The sequence below is a fragment of the Gavia stellata genome, chromosome 2, assembly GCF_030936135.1.
Source record: "Gavia stellata isolate bGavSte3 chromosome 2, bGavSte3.hap2, whole genome shotgun sequence".
Taxonomy (NCBI): domain Eukaryota; kingdom Metazoa; phylum Chordata; class Aves; order Gaviiformes; family Gaviidae; genus Gavia; species Gavia stellata.
The window spans coordinates 47,663,144-47,685,524 of record NC_082595.1 but is presented as its reverse complement, the minus strand read 5'-3'; the positions used below and the strand labels follow the sequence as shown (position 1 = coordinate 47,685,524).

The 22,381-nt window shown below is 35.7% G+C and overlaps 1 protein-coding gene across 5 annotated transcripts in view; it reads right to left on the bottom strand.

The window, feature by feature from the left end:
* REPS1 (RALBP1 associated Eps domain containing 1) overlaps positions 1-22,381 on the bottom strand; it is a 70,217-nt gene that overhangs the window by 19,181 nt on the left and 28,655 nt on the right. For 3 of the 5 annotated variants that reach the window (XM_059828571.1, XM_059828577.1, XM_059828583.1), the window contains exons 4-9: positions 19,399-19,552; positions 13,095-13,222; positions 12,449-12,611; positions 12,077-12,140; positions 11,051-11,205; positions 5,553-5,674 (exon numbers count right to left, since the gene is read on the bottom strand). In XM_059828571.1, the coding sequence (XP_059684554.1) occupies positions 5,553-5,674; positions 11,051-11,205; positions 12,077-12,140; positions 12,449-12,611; positions 13,095-13,222; positions 19,399-19,552 (786 nt within the window). Of the gene's footprint in view, positions 1-816; positions 898-5,552; positions 5,675-11,050; positions 11,206-12,076; positions 12,141-12,448; positions 12,612-13,094; positions 13,223-19,398; positions 19,553-22,381 lie in introns of all 5 variants that reach the window. The other 2 variants (XM_059828555.1, XM_059828562.1) reach the window with 1 other exon arrangement.

Below are 22,381 nucleotides of genomic sequence, written 5' to 3'. Positions count from 1 at the left end.
CTTATATTTTGTTATATAATCAAATGGACACTAACACCATAATTAATTAAATTAAAATGGATACTAACAGTGGTAATTAAATGTGTAAGAAAAGCAGGATGAAAGCAGCAGCTAAATACTGAAGTAATTTTAATGCATTTCAGAACTGCATTTATGTCACATGCTGAGAAGTTTAAAACCAGCAGAACTTGAAACACTGTAATGACTTTCTGGCTCTCAAACTCGGCAAGATATTTACCTATATAATCCTTCAGCACGCCTCACTGAGTAAAGCATTAGAACAGCACAGATTTAGCTGGAGAAATACTAAAAGCTTTATTAATAAAGTAACTTGGTGAAAACATTAGGCATATGAAATACCACACCCATTAAAGCCCAGTAGTTTTTTCAGTGAAGTTGGCATTGTCAACTCTTAAGGGTTTGTGCAAATCAAGCTCTGCAACTTGAAACAAACAAAACAACACTGAAGACAAAATCTGAAATGGAACTGGTTTATCATAGGGAGTGGCCCTTGCATTAAATTACAAATATTTTAAAAAAACTTTACATTTGAATACTTTGTGTAATACAGGTTTTGATAGTAGTGTTGTATTACATCAAAATCAAGAGGGGAAAAAAGTGTTCTTTGCACTCAGATCTTAAGCATGAGCAGTACTAGAAAATCTGTATTCCTAAAATAAGCAAAAAAATTAAGAAGCCTGCCACCATTCCCCAAAAAAGCAGTCCATGGAATCATGCATAACAGCTAATACAATGAATGGAAATTCAGTGTTAATAAAATTAATTTCAAACAAGCAAGCTAAGTGATTGACTTACAGGATCAGCTGGTGCAATGTTAGAATCAAATTGGGTCAGAGTTTGTGAGCTTGAAGAGCGTTCGCTAAATGTCTCCCACTGCTGAACAGACAGAGGAGAGAAGTCAGCATGATGAGAAAGATGGGAGTAAAAGATCACTGAGGAGATTTAGCATAGTAGTTCAGAGGTTGCACTGGAAACTACTATATTTGCACTGGACAGTACTTCACTTGGAAAGCACAGTAATACACATTAAGTATTTCTATTTGAGTCTGAGATTGTTGTGCAACCAAGTTTGTCAATATTAATCTTTACATTCACTTTTCATAATGAAGATACAGCTGCACAGTCAACATAGAAGTACCTTCAGAGTTCATGTTTGCCAATGAAAATCATACAAGTAAAAAAACCTGGTTAAGCCATCAAATACTGTAAAGATAAAAATCAGTGCCACATGTTTTGTGTATTTGTCATTATAAAATCCACAGAAAGGTACCTCAGCTTTGTAGCAGCCAAGTTTCAAACGTATTTTGTAAACTCTGATTTTTCTTACAAAATGCCAGAAAAAAATGAACACTGAGCAGAGTACTCCCATTACACCAGTTCAGCTTGCCAGTGCAACCCCCGAGAAGTGATTCTATGCTGTAAAAGAGTATTTTTTTAAGTCTAAATCACTGACAAGGCAAAGAATTAAATTCAAACATACTATTGATTGCTAAAAGCAAATAAGTCAACCTCTGAACAATTTTGTAAGATATAGGCATGCTGTATCAATACATGGTTGTCAAGAGTCCTCATGCTTAGTAAGTCAAGCTACAGTCACAACTGATCAACAAAGTACCAAAGTACATAAAAGTAGTCTGTGATCCAGACACCAGATTACAAATCACAATAGGAATGCTAAACTTGTTATATTTTGGTAAAACAACAAGTAAATATAAACCAAGTTTCAAACACTACAACAAAAATTACAAATACAAAATTTTTAGTGCTCAGAAAATTTGACAAAAATTATGTTACAGTTGTGAAAACAAATCAATATTCTTTTCCCATCTCTATAGGCAAATCAATGTAAATGATTCCAGGAGATACAGGACAAACTATATGGTGCTAGTCAACCTAATCTCATGCACTCCTGTACACCGAACTATATCCAGTGAATGGCCTGTATGTGAACCTAGTCTAAAAGAGTTATTTCAGAAATAACTCTTTATGGAAATTCCTAAATAACTGTTTTCAATCAGCTGAAATTAAATTCGTAAAACAATCAACTAAATTTGTAACTCCTATCATGCGTGGTGCTGCTCCTTGTAGAGAAAGAGCCTTATCTCCTCACTTCAAACTTTAAATTAAGGCAAAGATTATGGGATACTGTTCATATAGAGTTTTTTGGGGTAGGGGTTTTTTGTTTTTTGTTGTTGGGGGTTTTTTTCTGCTTGTTTGTTTTAAACACACAAACCTACTCCCTTCATGGACAAAAATCTAACAAAACCTTTTTAGTAAGGATGTAAGGTTTCCCCTTCTTAACTGCTCTGTCCCACTCCCTGTATTAAACAGTTCATCTCTGTGTCACTCCATCCCTTTGTGAAGAGGCAGCATTGCAAGTAGTTTGGAGCTATACAAATGCGTTGAGTGAGCCACAAAGTCAGAAACTTAATGGCCAAGTTCTGCCAGCCTTTCCCCTGATTTGGCCTCTTGCATTTACACAGCTGCTCATTTTCATGAAACATGCGTTATTTATTTTAGGACAACCACTACCCTTTTAAACTTCATTTGGCCAGTGGCTTCAAAGTTACCAGTGAGACTGGCAAACAGACCATTTGATTACAGAAATACTGTTTCTTAATTTTTCAAAACTTCCATAAAGGCATACAGCATCTATGTTATATTTAAGATCAATGCTAAAATAATACTTTTTTAAGAGATGGATGCTGAATTTAGCTCTTATTCTACTCCTCTGAAGCCAAGCTGCAGGACATTTATTACTTGTCCTTAGGCTCCCTAGCTGGGCATAGACAAATGAACACCAACACCTCCTGACTGCTCTGGGGAATATGCTGCTTGTGCTCCATCCTGAAATACTACCAGAAGCTAGATACTGCTAATTCCCTGGTTAATAGAAAGCTACATATATTAAGGATCTACTGGACTGCATCTCAAACTCTGTGCAAGGTTTAAGAGCATTGACAATACAACTGATTAGCTAGAATAAAACTCCCACTAGCTGAAACTAAAATACTAGACTTGCAAAAAAAACTTTTAAAAGTATTTTTGAAAGATTATTATTAAAAACTAAAACTCACAACAACCTGAACCATTACTAAAAGAACACCAAGACATTTGAAAGGTGTAACAGTTGTGAACTCAAAAGCAAATCTCTGTATCTGTGTCAAAGCTGGTATGATCATATGACACTAGACTGTTTTCAACAAAAATTAAATAGGCTTTTCAATTTTTTTTAAGCTCTCAGAACTAAGTGCTCAGCCTTGAGACTGGATGGAAAACATGTCTGAAGTGAGAAAGAAGTGATGAGTGAAGAAATGAGAATGTGAAGCATGTAGTATTCAGAGTTAGCTGGATTTTCATGGTGCTCTTTATTCTGAAGTTTATTCTGAGATTGATGCCTTGGGTCCATACTTGTGAGCTTACAGTAACTGATCCTGGCAACTGGAGTCTAAAAATCAACTATGAGCTAGAAAGAACAGAGTAACCAACAGTTTTGAAACTAACTGGGATGAAACTGCCTGGAAAGGCAGATGATCCAAAGATGCATGGCTTTTTCAAGCAATTAATTTGTTGATGACAGTTGTAAGAGGTTCAAAGAGGAAACAAACAGACTGGTGCTTGCAGTAATACTAGGAATTTTTTCATGGCATTAAAACCTTGAGGACTTTGACCTGAGACTCATGCTGAAAAGAAAATGCAGAGGAGCAAGAAGCATGCATAGCAATATAGCTGAAAAATCAGAAATTCCTTTATGTTAGAACAAAAACTTCTGGACATTTAATAAATGTTCAACTCTTATTTTAGTATAGTTAGTATTCGGTAGTATATTTAGTGTGAGAACTTTTCCAAACCTCTTAAAGTTTTAGTAGATTTTCAGAAAGAAAATACCACATAATCTATCTGAATGGACAAAATCAGTTTTGTAAGACAAGATTTTGGCCGATGGAGAATTGTCATTAACTTTGTTCCTCTACTGCAATTATCCTATTCCATTGGTTTGAGCTGCATTAGACACTGAAGGAATCTGTTCAATTATGATGCAGGTTACCAAATTATTAGCTTATTAAATCTTTATTGCAAACATGAAGGAATGTTTCAATGCAAATTTTAATACAGTTGCAGACATTTACAGTTTTTCAGCAACAGCTGAGTATCTGGTCACCTCCCTCCTAAAACATAGCTTCCTACCAGCAGTCTAAGAGGCACTCTGTCAAATAGAACAACTAAGAATCACTAAATCATTTACTACATTTTTTATTTGTTAGGACATCACTGTGAGACTAGCATTTGCCCTTAAAAGGAACAGCAGACTTTATGAAAGCCTTCCTCCTGAAAGACAAGAAAAGTTTCCTCTGCTCCTAACTTTAATCCTAAAAATTTGCTTATATTCTGTTTCATACTGACTCTCCTTTGGTTTGTCTAATTCTTTTACTACCAATCTTCTATTCACTTGAAGTCTAATGAAGAAAGAAGAAAGCCACAAAAAGCTCTTTCAATAAGAGAAGCAGGTAAGAGTTCTATCAGTAGCTGACTATTGTATCTTCTATGTCAAAACAAGCTTTAGATTCTTCTTGAGACTCTCAAGAAGTTATTAAATGAAAGGAGTTTTCCACAAATAGTTTCAATACTTTTCCCTTTTTTTCCCCCCTTAGAATGAAAAATAAGTCTACATCATCTTCATAGTATGGCTGCAGTCAGGAATTCATCTGAGTCTCTGAAGTAGCTCTCAGAATAAAACATTGGTTTATTCTAAGTCACAAAGGCAAAAATGTTAAAACAGAGCAACAAGAAAAACTCTAGGAATCAATCCCTTACAGACTTTTTAAAGAATGGATATGGTGGGCGGGGTGTAGGTGAAGAAAAAACCTGTTTGGTAACTTCAGTTTCAAATTCTGACAAAATACAGCTCTACTATATAAGACTGCTTATATAGCAAATATGTATGGTAAAGGATGATAAAGCAGCAGTACATAACAGCAAAAATTTAAATTTTAAATAAATTTAGCCAGTGGCTTCAGATTCAACTTTGAGTCTTTGCTTCTGAACCTAACCCAGAGCTATGACTTCTCTACATTACTGGTGAAATATTTTATATTTCAGAGTAAAATCACCTCCAGAAATGAGATTTGTCAGAAATTTATTCTGAAGTTTTGCAAAAGTGTTGGCTATAAAAGCGCTTCAGATGTAACAAAAAACCCCAGCCAAAAACCTGCCCTAAAAGAAAAAAAAAATCATCAAGGATTAATTCAACTTCTCCAATAAATGATATGAGATAATTTTGTGATTAATATAAAGCTTAATTACCATTAATGACAACATTTTAAACAGTAGCTCATCTCACAATGAGACAGAAAAATCAGAAGGAAAACATTACCTTTTTTACTATTTAACATGAGTAGAACCTTCCTGTGTCTATTGTCCTGCTGAACTTCACAATTTGTGATCAACAATCCACTTATGATGAATTATGGATGCATACACAATGTAGTTATTGACTGGCAATGAAATAACTCTTAAATAAAAGTGCTAACCTCACTGCTCTGATTCAATTCTGGCCAGGTCTGGTTTAGGGATGGCATTGATGGAGACTTGCTTGGAGGTGCTTCTGCTGGAGAGCTGGAGTAACCTACCTCACCAGTCTGTTCCCCAACTTCTGAAATGACAGGAATCACTATAAACCAAAATCACGAAGTGCATTCATTTTATTCTCAGAAGAGCTGCTCACATCTCATGGAAAGTGCAAAGCACCCTTTGGTTTCATCTTTTCCAAGTAAATACTTAGCAGACAAAAAACACTCATTCAAGTCAAATATACTATTTATACAGGTGCTACTCTTATTTTGAGGATCTTTCTAAAGAATGGACTTCGAAGATTACTCTGTACCATACTATCTCCCAGTACTTTCGGTTTTAAATAGCATTTTTAGATTTTGATTACATGTAGAAATAAAATTCTTCCTTACATTATGAGAAAATAACTTCCCACTAATGTTTATTACATCAAATCCAGCACCAGGAAGTTTATCTTAAAGATTAAAATACCTCCTTATATGAAAGGTTAAAGCAAAACAATGCAATATCAATGCAAACACAAACCAAAAATATAACAGAGATGAAAACCATTCCTTAGATTATTCCCAAAGAATATTTTAAGTTTTAAGCCTCCTTACTAAAACCATGGTGTTTCCATCCACTACATTTCGCAAATTGAGTAAGTCTAGCAGTTGTCACATTGCAACTGTACATGGTTACTATTATTTCAGTTTTCCCTGAGCTTTCACCAAGTACAGTCCCTTGCAGAAACACTCCTTCAGAGCTGTATAAATTTTCATGATGCAGCACACTTATTTTTGTTCTGTTCAAACCATAAGAGAATTGGGTAAAGTAAATCTGAACAGCAGATTAAGCATTCTGCATAACACAGTAAAATCCTCCTTACAGTGTCTTCTACTTTGCTAGATACCACAATACAAGCTAAAGCAATGCCTTGAAAGCCTCAAAAAAATAAAGTTCAGATTACAAATGTAAAACTTAACAGGAACAGTTGAAAGAGTGACTGGTAAGTATCTAGACATTTTAACAAGATGTTTGTAGTCCAAAGACTTAAAACTCTGAACAAGACAAAATATTGCACAAGAGGAAAGATGGCTTAATTAGATCACCATTTAAAAGGATTGCTTGATAGATACGTGATTGAAGATGATTGCCACAAGAACATGTGATATACTGTAACAAAAATTGGTTAAAATTTATAAAAAGGACTGGTTTCAGGCTCCCGAAGAGCTGAACTCTGCAGCCTGCTCTTCTGCTATGACAGCTCAATATTCTGTCTGCTGTCTTCCATTCAGAAGAAACTCATAACAAATCCAGTGTCAAATTGAGCTGTGTGGCTTGTGGCAGCGGAGGAGGCATGTGTGTGTGCTGGTGTAAAACTGGCACCAACAAAAAGTTTGAAGTGGAAACACTTGAATAATCAATGGTGACCAACTGCACCTTTGAAAACAATTAACAATCCATTATTGTCTCCAAAGTGCTGCTGGGGAGAGCAAGAGGCACAGCCTAAAAAGAATAGCCAAAACACTGAAGTCCAGAAAGACTTGTCTCCCCCATCTTGAGGCCAGGGGAGGCTGAGGTCTACTGACACGAAAAAAGCCACACAAAGAAACCAGTAACTCAACAAAATTTTAAAGGTCTTGTAAACTTCCTGTAAATAGCCAGGCATCAGGTTGAGACTGACAGTGTTTCCAAAATTGTGGCCAGCACCTAGCATCTTGTACTACTGTCCTTTAGGGAAAATGGCTTTACAAACTATTCAAGATAGAAACTGCATCTAATACCTGCTTCAGGCAAAAACCATCTGGCAATAAAAAATAGGCTACATCAAGCTGATATTTACAGGTGCAATGATGTCACCAAGCAGTTAGATGACATGCCGTGGTCATGGTACACAAAATAATATGCTAAATTCAAAATACGCCAGTGGTAGTGCTTTGGGAATGCGTATTGTGTATCAACTGCTCTGAAGTGTAATATGAATAAAAATTTTCTAATGAGTTAAACACTCAACATTCTCATTTCAGTGTTGGTACGCTAGGTAACTGAACTAACTGTTAGTGTTAAACACAAGGTCAAAAGATAAGGGTGAAAACTGCTGTGGATAGGCCATGCAGCTACCTGTAATTCAAGGAATTTTGCAAGTACCTACATGAAACATGCATAAGACACCTATGGAAAACTTCAGGGGTTAAGGTAATTAAGTTGTGTAAGACACAAAACATGGCAGATTCTTTTTCTTACAAAAAATGGCATTGTTGCAGCAGTCCAAACAAAAAACAAATTTACAGAAAAGTGAAACTTGCTCTGAGTTTTGTGAAGGATTGGTAGCTTTTACTAACTGAGATAAAATTAATTTTAAAGGAAAATATTCACATTTATTTACATAATAGGAAGTGAGACTAGTACTCTTTTCAGCTGCAGATCATAAATTCTGCCAAGACAGATGCTATTCATCTGCGCAGTATTCAATTCATAAAATAAATGTATAAGCACTTAGAGAAGTATTTGTACAACTGCCTGACTTCATGCTCCCATTTTCTTCCACTGCAGTTTTCTTCTACGGTCTGTTCTTAGGCAGACAGATCTTGCTCATTCTGAACAGCTGACATTGTCTATCTACAAATACCACAACACAACGTTGAATCTTAAGTGGAGCTGCTGCAATCCAAATAATTCTTTGAAGTATACGATCCAATTCAAAATACTAAAACTGTTCAAATGCATTGTAGAATTACCACATTATTCTAAGAACTTTAACCACCTCATTTCTCTCCCTAGTCAGCAGAAAGATATTAGCACCTCATTTAACTTTTTTTTCTATTAAAATTCTTTAGGAGCATAGTGCTACCAACTATACAAATGCTTTATTATACAACAGGTCTGTATCATGTGAGAGAAATACATATCCCTGCTCATGAAACCAGACGTAAGACAAGCCAATATGCTAATGGCTTTGGGACACCTGCAGGTGATCCCATAATAGATTCACAGGGGCTGATGAGGGAGAGGCTGCCAGAGTAGACCACAAGAGTTCTTCCCTCCCGCTGTCTGAACAGAGACAGAGGGTGCAGGGAGCCCTCTGCTACTTTTCTTTCTGCTGGCCACCAGTTCAAAAGTCAAAATGCAAAGAGACAGCAAGTTTCAAGCACAGAGCAGAAGTGTGGAAGATCAAGGGGAAAGTTTCTAACAAAAAGACAGAATTAATAAGGGTACTGTTAATACTTTTGAAATAATTGTTAACCATATTGCACATTGGTTTAAAAAGACATTCAAGTAGTTCACCTTCTTGAACAGTTTGAAAGTATGTTATTCACACTGAGGCTTCAGTCAGCTGAAGATCACTAACAATTTCTTTCTTTGAGAAAGCTGTACCCCATGAAAAAAGCGCACTCAAAAAGACACTCTGGTGCCATATTTTACAGTTTCTATTTCTGAGAAGGCTGTTGGAACCAAGTATTATGAAATACAGCTTTTATGGGAACTAAAAAGAAAAAATTACAGAAATTTAACTGGTTGATCTTTCTAGGCTGATTTACAGTCCTTAAGTTGAACCCATGTAATTTAACATGCACATTAGTCTGCACATAGACCTATGAGTCATTTTAATTTAAATTAAAATAGTAAATGTATATTGGAGATTTGAACTGTTGTAACTACAAGCAAAACTATGGTCAAGTCAATAACTTTTTGTACGTTGAATAAAAGACTTTAGGAGTTTTGGTGACAAATCATGTTAGGTGCTAGAAAAGATTTGCTATTTCAAATACTGGTGGCCCAAATTAGAAAAAATCTAGTTAATTCAATAGAACTCAACAAGTTTGCAAGAACTGTCACTTTTCACTGTAGCTATTAATAACAGCAGAATCAAGTATCAATCAGAATTCTTTTTTTTAAGCACAACTTACGCAGCAACCTTTTAACATTCACTAGAACAGGGTAACTTCCCTTTAATATCAGAGGGAAAAACTTTTTGGTTTTTACTACTTTTAAAAGTAGTTTTTCCTCAAATTGAAAGACCACTTTTTACATCATGAAAATAAGTCACAAAGTTTTATATGAACAAAGTTGCCTGTAAAATAAGAACAATAAACACACAAAACACTTTTTGGTTTAATGTCCAGTTTATAAAGTTTCCAGACAACGTCAGTTAAAAGATAAAAGCCTTGAAATCTACTACCAATAAAGGCAGTAGAAGATCAGGTACAGATATAGTTGTTGGTCTTTGGTTTTGTTCTTAAAAAAAACTAACAATGTTTTATACAAATAAATTTGACTCCATTTCCTATCAAGATTTTTGCTTGCCCATCACCTTAACACAAAAATAGACAGAATGGGTATGTTTTAGACACTTGCTAGGTATTCACCCAATTAATTGTATATATTTCTTATGAATATCTTCATCATAGTAAAACGCTTACTCATACCAAAAACACTTCACTTGCAGCTGACTGCTGTTGGAAGGCTCTTTGAGAAGCCAAGCTACTCCCACAAAAAATGGTTTAATTATTAAAGCAGAGGTAGTAAGAGCCACAGTTTTTTAGTTTAAGAACTCATCAATAAATGTCATATGGAAGTCTTTGACATCCTACAAACCCAGTGTGAAGAGAACCCCTTTGAAGTATTTCGTAAAAAGAAATAAAATTCTAGAAAACCATAGTACTTGTGAACCCGCAGTACAACCTGACTTCCAAGCAAGGACTACTTGTTGAAAAGTAATCTAAAGCAGTTTTAAAATATTCAGTTTCCTTTACCTATTTTAAAATACTGAAGAAAGATGGCCAGAAGCATCCTGTTTTTAAACACTACTTTTACATGGAACAGTAGTTTGCTTTTCAGTTATGGGACTGAGTTTCTGGCACATATTAACAAGCAGAACTCATACATTCAATGGTTTATCTAGGAGCTTCCAAAGGAAAGACTCGGTGCCAAAGCAATGGAGGATAAATCCTGCTGTCAAGTCAGGAGTAGAATTAAAAAAAGTATCTGATCCTGTACCTCTAAACTACACAGTCCTACCCCTAGCATTGAATCTGGGACTATTTTCTAAGTACCTTCAAGCCTTAGAAACTCATGTCGTATTTTCAGAAATGAGGGTGAACAGAAAGCATATTCATTTGAAAGCAAGTCTGAAGTATAGCTATATTGGGAATTTGGAACACAACAGCCGATCACGAATAAAATCCGTGCTGTGACAATCTTGTTTTCCTTAACCTTTAAAGGACACAGGCAGTATTTCCAGATGTAATAGTCAATATGTGTACTGTTCCTAAATAATGTCTCCCTGTACCAAAATATGTATGTGCTCAGATTAGCTCTGAGCAGTGATTAAGATTTCTAAAAACTACACATTGTGTTACTTCATACTGACTAATGTGTTATGCTCATACAAACCTGTAAATATCCGCTGATATACTGTAACCTTAACTATACCATCATTTGAAAATAGTGAAACTTGTGTTGAAGCATGTCTTACCCGTTGAGTCTTCCAAATCAATCAGTTTGGGCATTAAACTTTCAGGTAACTTTTCTGGCAAATCGTACCCATTCTTCCTAGCAACTACCAGATGAAATGCAGCACAGAACTCGTCCAATGTCAGTGCACCATCTTTATCAAAATCTGACAGTTCCCTAAAAAGGAAAACTTAGTATAAATAAAATTTCTTAAGGTTATTTTATTTCCAAGAGACATACTTCTGTTGTGCTACTTGCAAGATCAAAGAATGCAGTTTATAGTTCATTTTACCCTATTAAACACCTCATATTAGTGCTACATGCTTTACTTTTCAAAGAAGATGAGCCTTCATTAATAACATTTCTTAGAGCTTAAAGATAATTTAAACTCACTTTTATCTCTCCAGGTTTTTAACTCATTTAAGACAGTACTACACAATATTATTGGCCTCAGATTTTTGGCAAAGTATACTAAAGAAACGGTAGTGCTGAGGCAACGTGATTTATTTTAAATGGGAAAATACCTGAATTAGAAATCATTACACTGAAAGATAGATCAAATCTGCCAAGGTAAGCCATTTAACAATAGCATGCAATGATGCAGTACGAATTCTAGAATACAATGAAATACAAGCTTTGCACCAAGTCAAAGCTAAATTTGTCATTAAGTCCCACTAAATGCATTTAAAAATATTTGCATCTGTACATTTCATTTAAACTTGGACTTGAATAAATAAATATAGATAAGGAATTAATTATTTAAATTTAACTGCATCTTTAACAATAAAAACCTTAAATAAATTACTTCTTACTCTGAAGTTTGTGAAACTTCTCCAAAAGCTCAAAATGCCTTATAAATAGTGCCAGCCTAGACACATTAAAGGCCACTAAAATAATTCTGGCATAAATGAGTAGGACTGAACATACTAGAGTACTAGTGAAATTTCACTTAAAAACACCTTCTAGTAAGTAGATTATTAGATTACTTCCAGATAGCTGTCATCTTTCTAAATAATTATCCCAAATAAAGAAGATACATCGCACTCACCAAATATGAGAAAGTTCAAGAATAGGTAGTTTTGACTTAGTGAAAAATTCTTTAGCTGCAGATCCTGAAAAATTACAAGAACCATTTTTATATTTAAAGCAAGTTAAGTCAGTAGAAGACTTAGAATTATGGTAAAGGAGATGAGCTATTTAGCAAAGGTTTTGGGAAAAATGGCACTAATCACTAGGCTTAAATGAAGGAAAAAGGCAAATCAGTTTCAAGTCCTTTCTTGAATTATACTGGACTTTACTAGAACATTATCAGTAAAATGCAGAACTTTCTTCAAAACAGTATGCAAACCTAAGTAAACAACGAAGTCTTTGTAACAGAACTGTTGCACCCCCAATTATATTTTTTTAAAGAGTAACTTACCTGGTATAAATCCATTTAGATCAGGTTGAATGGTTTTAAACTGATTAACATAATACTGCCTCTGTTCATCAGTTATTTTCCAGGGGTCATCATAACTACTTGATTGCCTACGAATTTCATTTGTTGTTGTAGCTGATGCTACAGTTCGTACTGTTGTCTGGTCCTGAAATGAAATATTTTTCCTCAGTATTATCTACCTAAAATGCTTCTATGAATTCTCAACTTCTTACCTTCAAAAAATAAAGCACAATTAAATCTCGCAGTAGTTTAAAAACTGCAGGAAACTATAAGCAGATTGCATCTACAGGATAATGACAGGGTATTTTTGCACACTGATACATACGGATAGGAATGACTGCAGGTAGGTAAGCAGAAAAAAAAAATATGGCACATATGCAAAAAAGCTAAACACAAATGTTTTAAAGTCATGATTGTTGACATTTTTGAAATCAGTAGCTTTCAGTTAATCATTCCAAATGAAGTCGACTGAATGAAAACAAGTGTCTGATGGGTAAATAGCACTGAACAGACCACAGCACAGATACACAGTAAACACCTGCAATGAAAATTATAAAAAAAAAAAAAGAAAAAAGGATTGCAACATCAATCTGAATGAAGCAAATCAAATACCAATAAAGTGTCACACCTGGACAGAAGCAGGATGCATGGCTAAAAGAGCACTGGTTGGTGGGGTATCTGCAAAACTGACCCAATTTTCTTGATGGGGTGGTGGTGAATGTCCAGACCATATGGGATCACTAGAAGTAGATGAGCCTGAAAGTAGAAGAAACATTCCCTTTTCAAAAGACAACCTTGAAAACTGAGTAAGAACTATGGATCTGGAAAGCAGTCAAAAAAAAAAAAATCCTGAAACACATGCTCCTGTCAGGGAGCTATACACTTGTTGAATGGTGAAGAAAATGAAAACCAAATTGCACCAAGTTTACAAAGTTCACCTCCTGACAACTCACTCCTGTAGATTTTTAGATTAGGTCAGCTTAAGTCTGTACTAAAAAGACAGAAGTGAGGAACAAGCTTATTGCAACATGTGCAAAATGTAAATTGGGTTTTACACATTTAATGGGTTTTGAATGAGTTAATACTCCACATTTTCACTTAATTGAAATGAGCAACTCTTGTATGGACAAACAGCTATTTAAACGTGGCATATGACACTCGCATGCAACTTTATTAATGCTATTATTACATTTTTTTCTTCCTTAGGTTTTAGTGAATCAGGCTTTTTGGCACAGAATTTTTTTTCTAAATTATTTCTAGATTAACTTAACTCAGTTGCTTAAAAACCGTCCAAGAACAATAAAAGGCATCCATATAGAGTGCCGACATCTGCTATGTATTAACTATCTGGAACACAGTAATTGAGATTCACGCAGTGCCTTGTTATAATCTACTTCTGAATTACTGCTGATGTTCCATGTCTTAATATTAAAATAATGATGAAGCAACTACAGAAATACTTGGCCACCCACTGCTCTATGTACAAAACCCTCAAAATTCTCTTAAATTGCAGTTGCAAATTAAAAATTTAAGGAACTCTGATCAGAGGGAAAACAAACCACCTAGAACAAGTCTAGAAGAATCCCAGGAATCCATTCAATTCCTTGACTCCTAAAAGAAATGCTGAACTCCTTAAATCTAAACAGTATTTGTGAAACTGATTACTTTAATCTACTCTTCTTGCACAACTAAATGCTTTCTCTTGAAATATGTTATATAAAGTCATACTTCAATAAGAATTTCTGCCTCATATGTAGAAGTAGATTTCCTTTTAAAAGGCAGGTCAACTTCTTGTGAGTTTCTGTAAGCCCTCCACACAACCCACAGACAAGAAACATGACACTAATGTCATAATTTTAATCCTGCCACTAAGATCTAAATTGAAGCAATAAAACCCAAGAATTTATTGTCAAGATGCTGACTAAAAAATAATGCTATGAGAAGTCCATTTATATATAGGTAATATATTTATGAAGCTGACAAATATCAACAATTTCAGGTTCTTGAAGACTGATGACACTGCTAGTACACAATCTGCAGTAAACAGAGTGAAGGAAATCTGAGAATCAGTGAGGCACACTAAGGGCTAACATCTAAACTGACAGCAACATTGTTAGTATACAAAATTGCTCTTTAATATCTGGCAGTATGCAATTACTCTTTCATTCCATAAATGACTTTTCCTAAGAGAAAGTAATGAGAGAAACACTTACAACTGGTTTATATTTGCTCTTCTCCTATGTACAATAGCCATAATTGTGCACAACACATTTAATCTTGCATTACGTAGAGTAAAAATTGAGATTTCCAGGGGGAGAAAGATTTTTGAATGAGGACATAAGTCAAATATACAAAATTGAGAGGTTATATTATTTTTGAATTTCATCAAAATATGAGAACAACACCAAGGGTTTTTTTTTTTGTTGTGTGTGGTGTGGATGTGTCGTCCGTCGTGTCCCCCCCCCCCCTTTTTTTTTTTAAAGTTAGCTTTACTAGGATAAAAAGCCACTATTAACTACTCCTTTTGTTCCCAGATTTGTCCTCCAGTTCTGGAAGCTCCTGATGTGCCTGGAGCTTCTAGTGACTTTATCCAAAATTGCTGAGAATAAAGGCAATAACTTTGACAACACTTTTTGCCTTGGGGTTCTTCTTCAGTAGCTGGCCTAACTCTAGAACACTAGAATGAAACGTGCAGAAAAGCTCAGTCTCTCTCCACCTGGTCTCTCTCAGCACAGGGCTAACAGGCAGTAAGATTCAGACAAGTCCTTCCCATCTCTCCTATGGATGTGCCACACTCAAATTTTACTTTTGATACAATGGTTCTCCCCTTCTCTGCCCCTCAGACACTGACATTATTACCACTAACCTTATATATGCTTACTCTGCCTTTACTTCTCCCAACAGCTTGTCTTAGTACAGTTCAATTTGTACCCCACTTAGCACAGCACTTCTTCCAAAGCAGTACTTTGACAGTGATGGAGATGCCAGTAGCACCAAACTGTCACACCTTCCGAGTAAAAGTATTACAAGAAATGTTCCCTTTCTCCCCCGTTGAAATCATCCCAACAAGAATACTCTTGCTTTACTGTTCCTGTTATTCACTCTGTGATACAATATTTTAGGATACGAGGTGAGAAGGCTGGAGAACACTGGAGAAAGATTACTAGTAACTGCGGACACCTGGATCTACACACATACCCATGGACTGCCACCAGCCAATAACTCAATTCTCAATCATTAAAACTACATCTAATTCACATTTGAATTAGACACAGTCACCCCTCACTTTCTTCTCAAACTACAAAACCAGACTGGGAACACTGAGGTAAGAAGGCAAGGTGGAAGAAAACTGGGTCACAGAGAAGACTCGAAACAATCAGTGTCTTTTTATTTTTTTACGATTTGTAACCCAATGACGAAACAACTTTCAAGGGTCTCTGTGCATTTTCAGTGAGAACACCATTAACAGCACTTTGAATGGAGAGTAGGCCTAAGACCAATTATCAGATATGAACTGGATGGTGAAGTCTAATGGACTATATTTATTATGAAAACCTAACTTGAATTGCTGTAGCTGCCCTATACCCTTCTCCTCCAGCTTGAATATCTTACCAACACATTGATAACTTGATCTCATTTCCTATGGGAGAAAAGTTACCCCCTCGCATCAAACAACAAATGTAAGTGTAGGAAATGGTCTATCTGGGTAACATCTGAGTAGCTTGTACTTTTCAATAACTATACAAATATGGGTTTACTTACAGAGAACTAAATTTTCAACTAACTGAGAACTAAATTTTCAACTAACTGAGAACTAAATTTTCAACTAACTTTGTAAACTAGCAAGAGCTCTCCTTACCACCTATTTGTGATGAAACAAAACCAGAAGGCGAGTACAATTTTGGCAATAAGATAAAATGCTGTAGAGCTCTTCCCTCCCTGAATAATCATGTCCAGGTAAGAATAATCCTTAACTTGTAACAAGGCCAATTATCAACAGTTACTGAAGCAGTAACTAGGAGACAAAGGACTATTCAGTTCCCTGCAAGCACAGTAATATCTTAGGACTCTAAAGATGCAAGTAAACTGTTAGCAGAGTAGATGTGTTCCACTTCTGTCCATGAAGTTTTCTAGTTCTTGATTTCATCAACAAGGAAAAGAAAGAAGCATGTAATGCCAAGGAAAGCTATCAGAGGTCCTATGACTGAACAGAAAACCTCAGATTTTTTGACTAGTTTGGAATCATTATTTGGACACTACCAACATAAATGCTCTGCTTTGCTTCCAGTCCAAACGGACTACAAGATAATAAAAAATAGTTTCTAGCTCCTGTTCTGACATGCCACTCAACTATCATTTGAAGTGGGGAAGGGGTTCTTTCTCCCAAGCTTGTCACAGTCAGAATCCTTCTAGCAGCTGAAGTTGTAGTGCAAAATGAGCTGAAAAGGTAAAAGCATGAAGTATTTTTTCCCCTCTCTTGTAACTATAGGAATAGGAGGTTCTCATCTCATACACAATTCTGTTTCCTACAAAGGGTTCAGCTATCCACTGTATTATTCTATGAAAACTGATCTAGAAGAAATGTTAAAGAGATCAGAGATGCAAGCCAGAACTGAGACATAACAACATGATTTTTGAACAGCTTTATCTTAAGCTGTTAAACTAAAGACACCTGGAAGACTTCAGAGACTCAGGTTTTAACAGAATTGACTCAGACATTTAAGGATGAGACCTGAACTAATTCTAAACTTCATTCTACACAGGTGATCAACATCTATCACCGAACTTTTAAATCCTAATATTTAAGTAAAATACGTGCACCCTTTGGGGCTCTCTTACAGAAAACCTTCAAGAAAGATGGTAACAAGCCTTGGCTTCTGATTTCAGGTCACTTATGTGTAAGCACACTGAGCTAGTCATGACAGTGCCTCAGAGACCAGCTACTTATGGAGCATCACTAACACTATCCTAACTGAATTGCTGGTCAATACAGTGGTAAAATTTTTTTAAAATCCAAGTTCGTTTGCTCTACTGAGATGAGAACAGGTTTTCTTCCTCAAGAAATTGAGAACTACAGCTATAAGTTATGCTTAAGACTTCTGATACAAGACAAGGTGTAAGATTTTTAAAAACAACAATTGAGTCATTATCTAATAATTATTGTACAGCCCAATTCGATACAGAATGCAGTATTTAATTTTATTCATGGTGGGAGTATGATGATGCACTGGAGTGTCTTTACTATATATAAGTCAGAATCTTCCTGTTTAAACACATCTTTCTCCAAACAAAAAAAATGTGTTTTGATTTTTGTCCTTCTGGTTTAAGACAACATGCTGTTTATTATTAGACCTATCAGAAACATTTTCACACTTGAGGTTTCATGCTTTCAGTTGACAATGCCATTAACCTCAAACAACGTTTCACATAATGTGAAATAGAAACAGAGACCTGGGTTCTTATTTTTCTTGGATCACAAGTGAAATAGCATAGCCCTGCCTTAAATCCTACTGAAATAATATCATGTACTTGCAATTCACCTGATTTCTCAAGAACATCTTGCATCAGAATCAAGATGAGCTTGCAGCACCGATTTTAAGAAAAATAACCAAGTCTATCTGGTTCTACCTAAATGTCAGCAGAACATCATTTATCTACAAAATACTGTCCTTAAAAAGTAGGCTCAAGAGAGGGAAAAAGAATGACAAACTGTCTATAACAGCTGGAATTCAAAGGAATAATTAATCATCTGCAGTGCAAAAGAATCACCCACAGTGAATCAGGATGACAATTTTTGTTAAACTAATATACAAAAATCCACTCTATCCTTAGCATTGGCAGAACAGACAATCCTTCTGTAACAGGATCTCCAAATTACTTTAAACACACTATGAATGTGTTTCAGTATGGAATACAAAATTGATGAATATTGAGCTAGTTCAGAAAAGTTTTCAAACTACTACTGAAAAACGTATCCATTAGACATCACAGGGAAAGCATTGCCAGACTTAAATATTAACATGGTATTATAACTTTATTTTTAAGAGGAAAATATTAAACTCTTCAACAGTAGGAATAGTTTGCGTACTTTCCTGGAGTCCTTGTCTTCATAAGTTAGAAAAATTCCACAAGTTAGAAATCAGCTCTCAGACAAACTTATGTATCAGCTTGCAAGAAAAGCAAATCAACTAAACTATGCAAGAAAAAAGTCAAGAAATTCAGCAGTATCATCAAAACCAGAACCTGAATTAGAATTGCTCCGCTGTTCCCAAATTTATGAAGTCTATCAGAAAAGAAAACAGAACTTTTTGAAATATGAGATATTAAGGGGGAAAGCTTTTTAAATCTGAGCACAGTGATACAACAGCAGGGAGGGTCTTCGTGTTAAATGAAGGACAATAAAGGATGAAAAGCTGTACTGAAACAAGTGTTTCTACCTTGAAAGACTGGAGATACAGTAGCTTCAGTTATGTTTACGTAAACTTTGAAGAAAGCAAAAAAAATGTTTAGAGATTTAGTTGTTCTGACAATTCATCTAATCTACCAGAAACATTATTCAAACAACCAATATATTATCTGCTGCTTTCCCTTGAGCTCCCCATGATTTTGGGTACACTGACAGTTCCTGCACAATTTCAACAGGATGTCACAGTTTTGTATTAGAAAACTTTCCACGGGGAAACTTTCACACTCTTTCCCTCCCTCCAAACTCTTAAGCATTTCCCATACACCACACTAAGAAATGGATCCGCCATATGCAAGACCACAGATTCCACAGTGCTGCCATACATTTGAATGAACATTTGAATCTGCAAGAAGGTTTCCAAGATCGGAAAATACAAAGATAAACTGCCCTAAACTCATTTAATATACTTATTTAAGAATTCCACAACTTTGGGTTACAGCTGAAGCGTAACAGAAGACATTTATACCTGGTTGTGCTTCACTAAATGGAGCCCAAAAAGGCCCAGGTCCAGCAAGAGGTCGTTCATTATTCCCTCCGCTGGGATGGCGGTTGTGCTTCCTCCATGTATGTGGAGAGGTTGGTGGGGATTGCTGTGGTGAAACAACTGGAGATGTGGACTCCTAATAAAACAAAGGAACCTTTTAAGTTTCTTACTAAATAACTAAATACATAAAAGCCTATCTAGAACCATTATTTCTAGGAACAACCATCACTGCATTTAAAGTCTCATTTCAGAGAGTGAAAATTTTAGTACTTACTAAAATGAGGGAACAGGAGAAGTCAGGTACAGTATGACTGGAACTGGACATATTCACTTCAAACAATGTCATCTAATGTATTTTTAACTTGGCATTCTTAAGACAACAGCAATGCCGAGTTAAATGACTTATCTACAAAGGAAACTAGATTATAAGACTTACTTTCACTTGTGATAAAAGTTACATTTGAACCCAGGTCTCAAAAGAAAAGATTACTTACTATACAACTTATTATCATACCTGATTTTCATCAAGTGGTTCACAATCAGTTACTTCCATTTAAAAAACAAACCAGAATTAAACACTGGAAAAATAAATAAACCACTAAACATTTTTTTAATATGCAAAAACATAGATGTAATTTTCTCAAAGAACGATGCCATCTAGGATATACTTCTCTGCTGTACAAATTACAAGGTAGTTTTGTGCTGATGTTAAGGCTTCAGCTTCTCTTTAATCCCATCTTGTACTATATTCTCCCTGAACAGGTAGGAAAACAGAGAATCACACGTGCAATTTCTGCCTGGAATCAGTTCTCGTGAGACATTCAGATTACCAGATTGTTCCATTTCAAATAAAATACACAGGAAAAATCATTTATATTGTACAAAGTAAAGCATTTGTATAGTAGAAAGTAATTTCCTCCCTGTATCTAGATCTTTTGAAATTCCTGTTTGCCAAATCTCCCAATTTGAACTAAACTGTATTAGTGAAAACAAGTACAACAAGAAAGCAAAGGCTGAACTCTTGAGTTTCCTAAAAAGGAAAAACAAAAGCTAAAAATCTCAAAATCTGTTTCAGCAGTAGACAGAAGTTTGGTACTCGGGGTTAACAACTGTTAAAATACTATCAAGTACCCATAGCCAGACTGACTGTAGGCTTCCACATGATTCCCAAAACTGAACTGGTTTACGTTGCTGGATACTCAAAGGTCATTATGCATTTTAATCAATGTTACATCTGCAAAAGTCTAAATGTCAATGAGAAAGTGCCATAAACAAGCTTTTCTCCACGCAAGGTACATACTAAAACTACATGCATCCCAACAAAAGGTTTTAAGGCCATGATGACTGGATTACTGTCTAATGCATTGATGTAAACTTTCACCTTTTTTCCCCCCTCTGATGTTCGTATTTCCTAGGATACAGGGCCAGCCTGGTTGATTCTGCAATTTTCTGAAAGTTCTGACTATTGAGTCAGATTTCTTTAAATAAGTTCCTAGGCCACAAGATTTTGAACGTTCTATTCAAAGCATTTAAATGATGCCCATATGTACTGGCAAAGAGTATTACAAAGTGGCTGGGAGCAGTACTAATTCACTTCAACTTTTAATTCAGGGACCAGCTGATTGCACAAAGTCACTGTTTTTTCCGCAGTACCTCCACCAGTTCAAGAGTTTTTGCTGCAGTTACATACCTTTCTGAAATTTGCCTGAAGATTCCGCCTCTGAACATCTTACTTGACAAGGAATTTACTTCAGATGACAGTACATTCTTACCCTTACAGGTACATGGGGGCAAGAGGGGAAGGAGAGAGAGTATCCAGAGTGCCACTTACAGGCTGGAAACTAGAACCGAGGTTGAATGGTTAGTCTGCTTAGCATAGTGCAACAGGTGCTAGGAGAACCATGATAATGCATCACAGAAATCAATGAAAAGCTTCCTCTTCCACTGGCTTTTATACAAGCCATCTTTTATCAAACAAGATTTGAACGGTGTTTGAATTTTTAGACAAAATACCATGAGTAAGACTAGGGAAAGCTATGCTTGGTCACAGACACTATTTGTTTACTCCAGTACTCTTCCTCTGATAAGTCAGATGCTCCAGAAAGACGCAGGAGAAAACCTGAGGCAGACAAATGTATGATAGTCCACCTAAAGGAAACTACTCACTACTTCTAGTAACCTCATATGAACGTTAAAACTCTTGACACATAGTCCTCATGAAGCAGCCTTACCCTAACGAAGCTGACAACTGTCACTACTCAGCAAGCCTCTGTCTAACATTTGGCCTTATGCTCAAGGCATAGGAAGAAATTGTAAATATGATCCTCAACTTCAATACTTCTAAATGTTTACTTTACATGCGGTTCACGTGATTCTGTAAAGCATGTAGTAATAAGTAATCAGATCATCAGAAGTACAAGCATAATAAATAACTTTGTTCCCAATGTTTCAGTCAATGTTTTATCAGAATCCTAAACATTTAGAGGTTTCTCACAATTGATTTGTAGCTTCAGCTTACAGACTCCAAATTTAATAAACAGCACAAGCATGTCACCAACTCTGATGTCAAAAAGCTTCTGGAAGAGGGACAAGCCACATCTTCAGTTTTACTGTCATTACAAGACACATTTCCAAAACAGTTTAAACCAAATTTTGATGGCATTACTATGGCACCATCTTTCCCCTGTGCAATCCCAGTCATTCTCATATATGACTCATGGCATTCATTGATCCATACAATCATAAAATCATTTAGGTTCAAAAAGACCTTTAAGATCATTGAGTCCAACCATAAACCTAACCCTGCCAAGTCCACCACTAACCATGTCCCTAAGCGCCTCATCATGTCTTTTAAATACCTCTGGGGATGGTCACTCAACCACCTCCCTGGGCAGCCTGTTCCAATACCTGACAACCCTTTCAGTGAAGAAATTTTTCCTAATATCCAGCCTGAACCTCCCCTGGT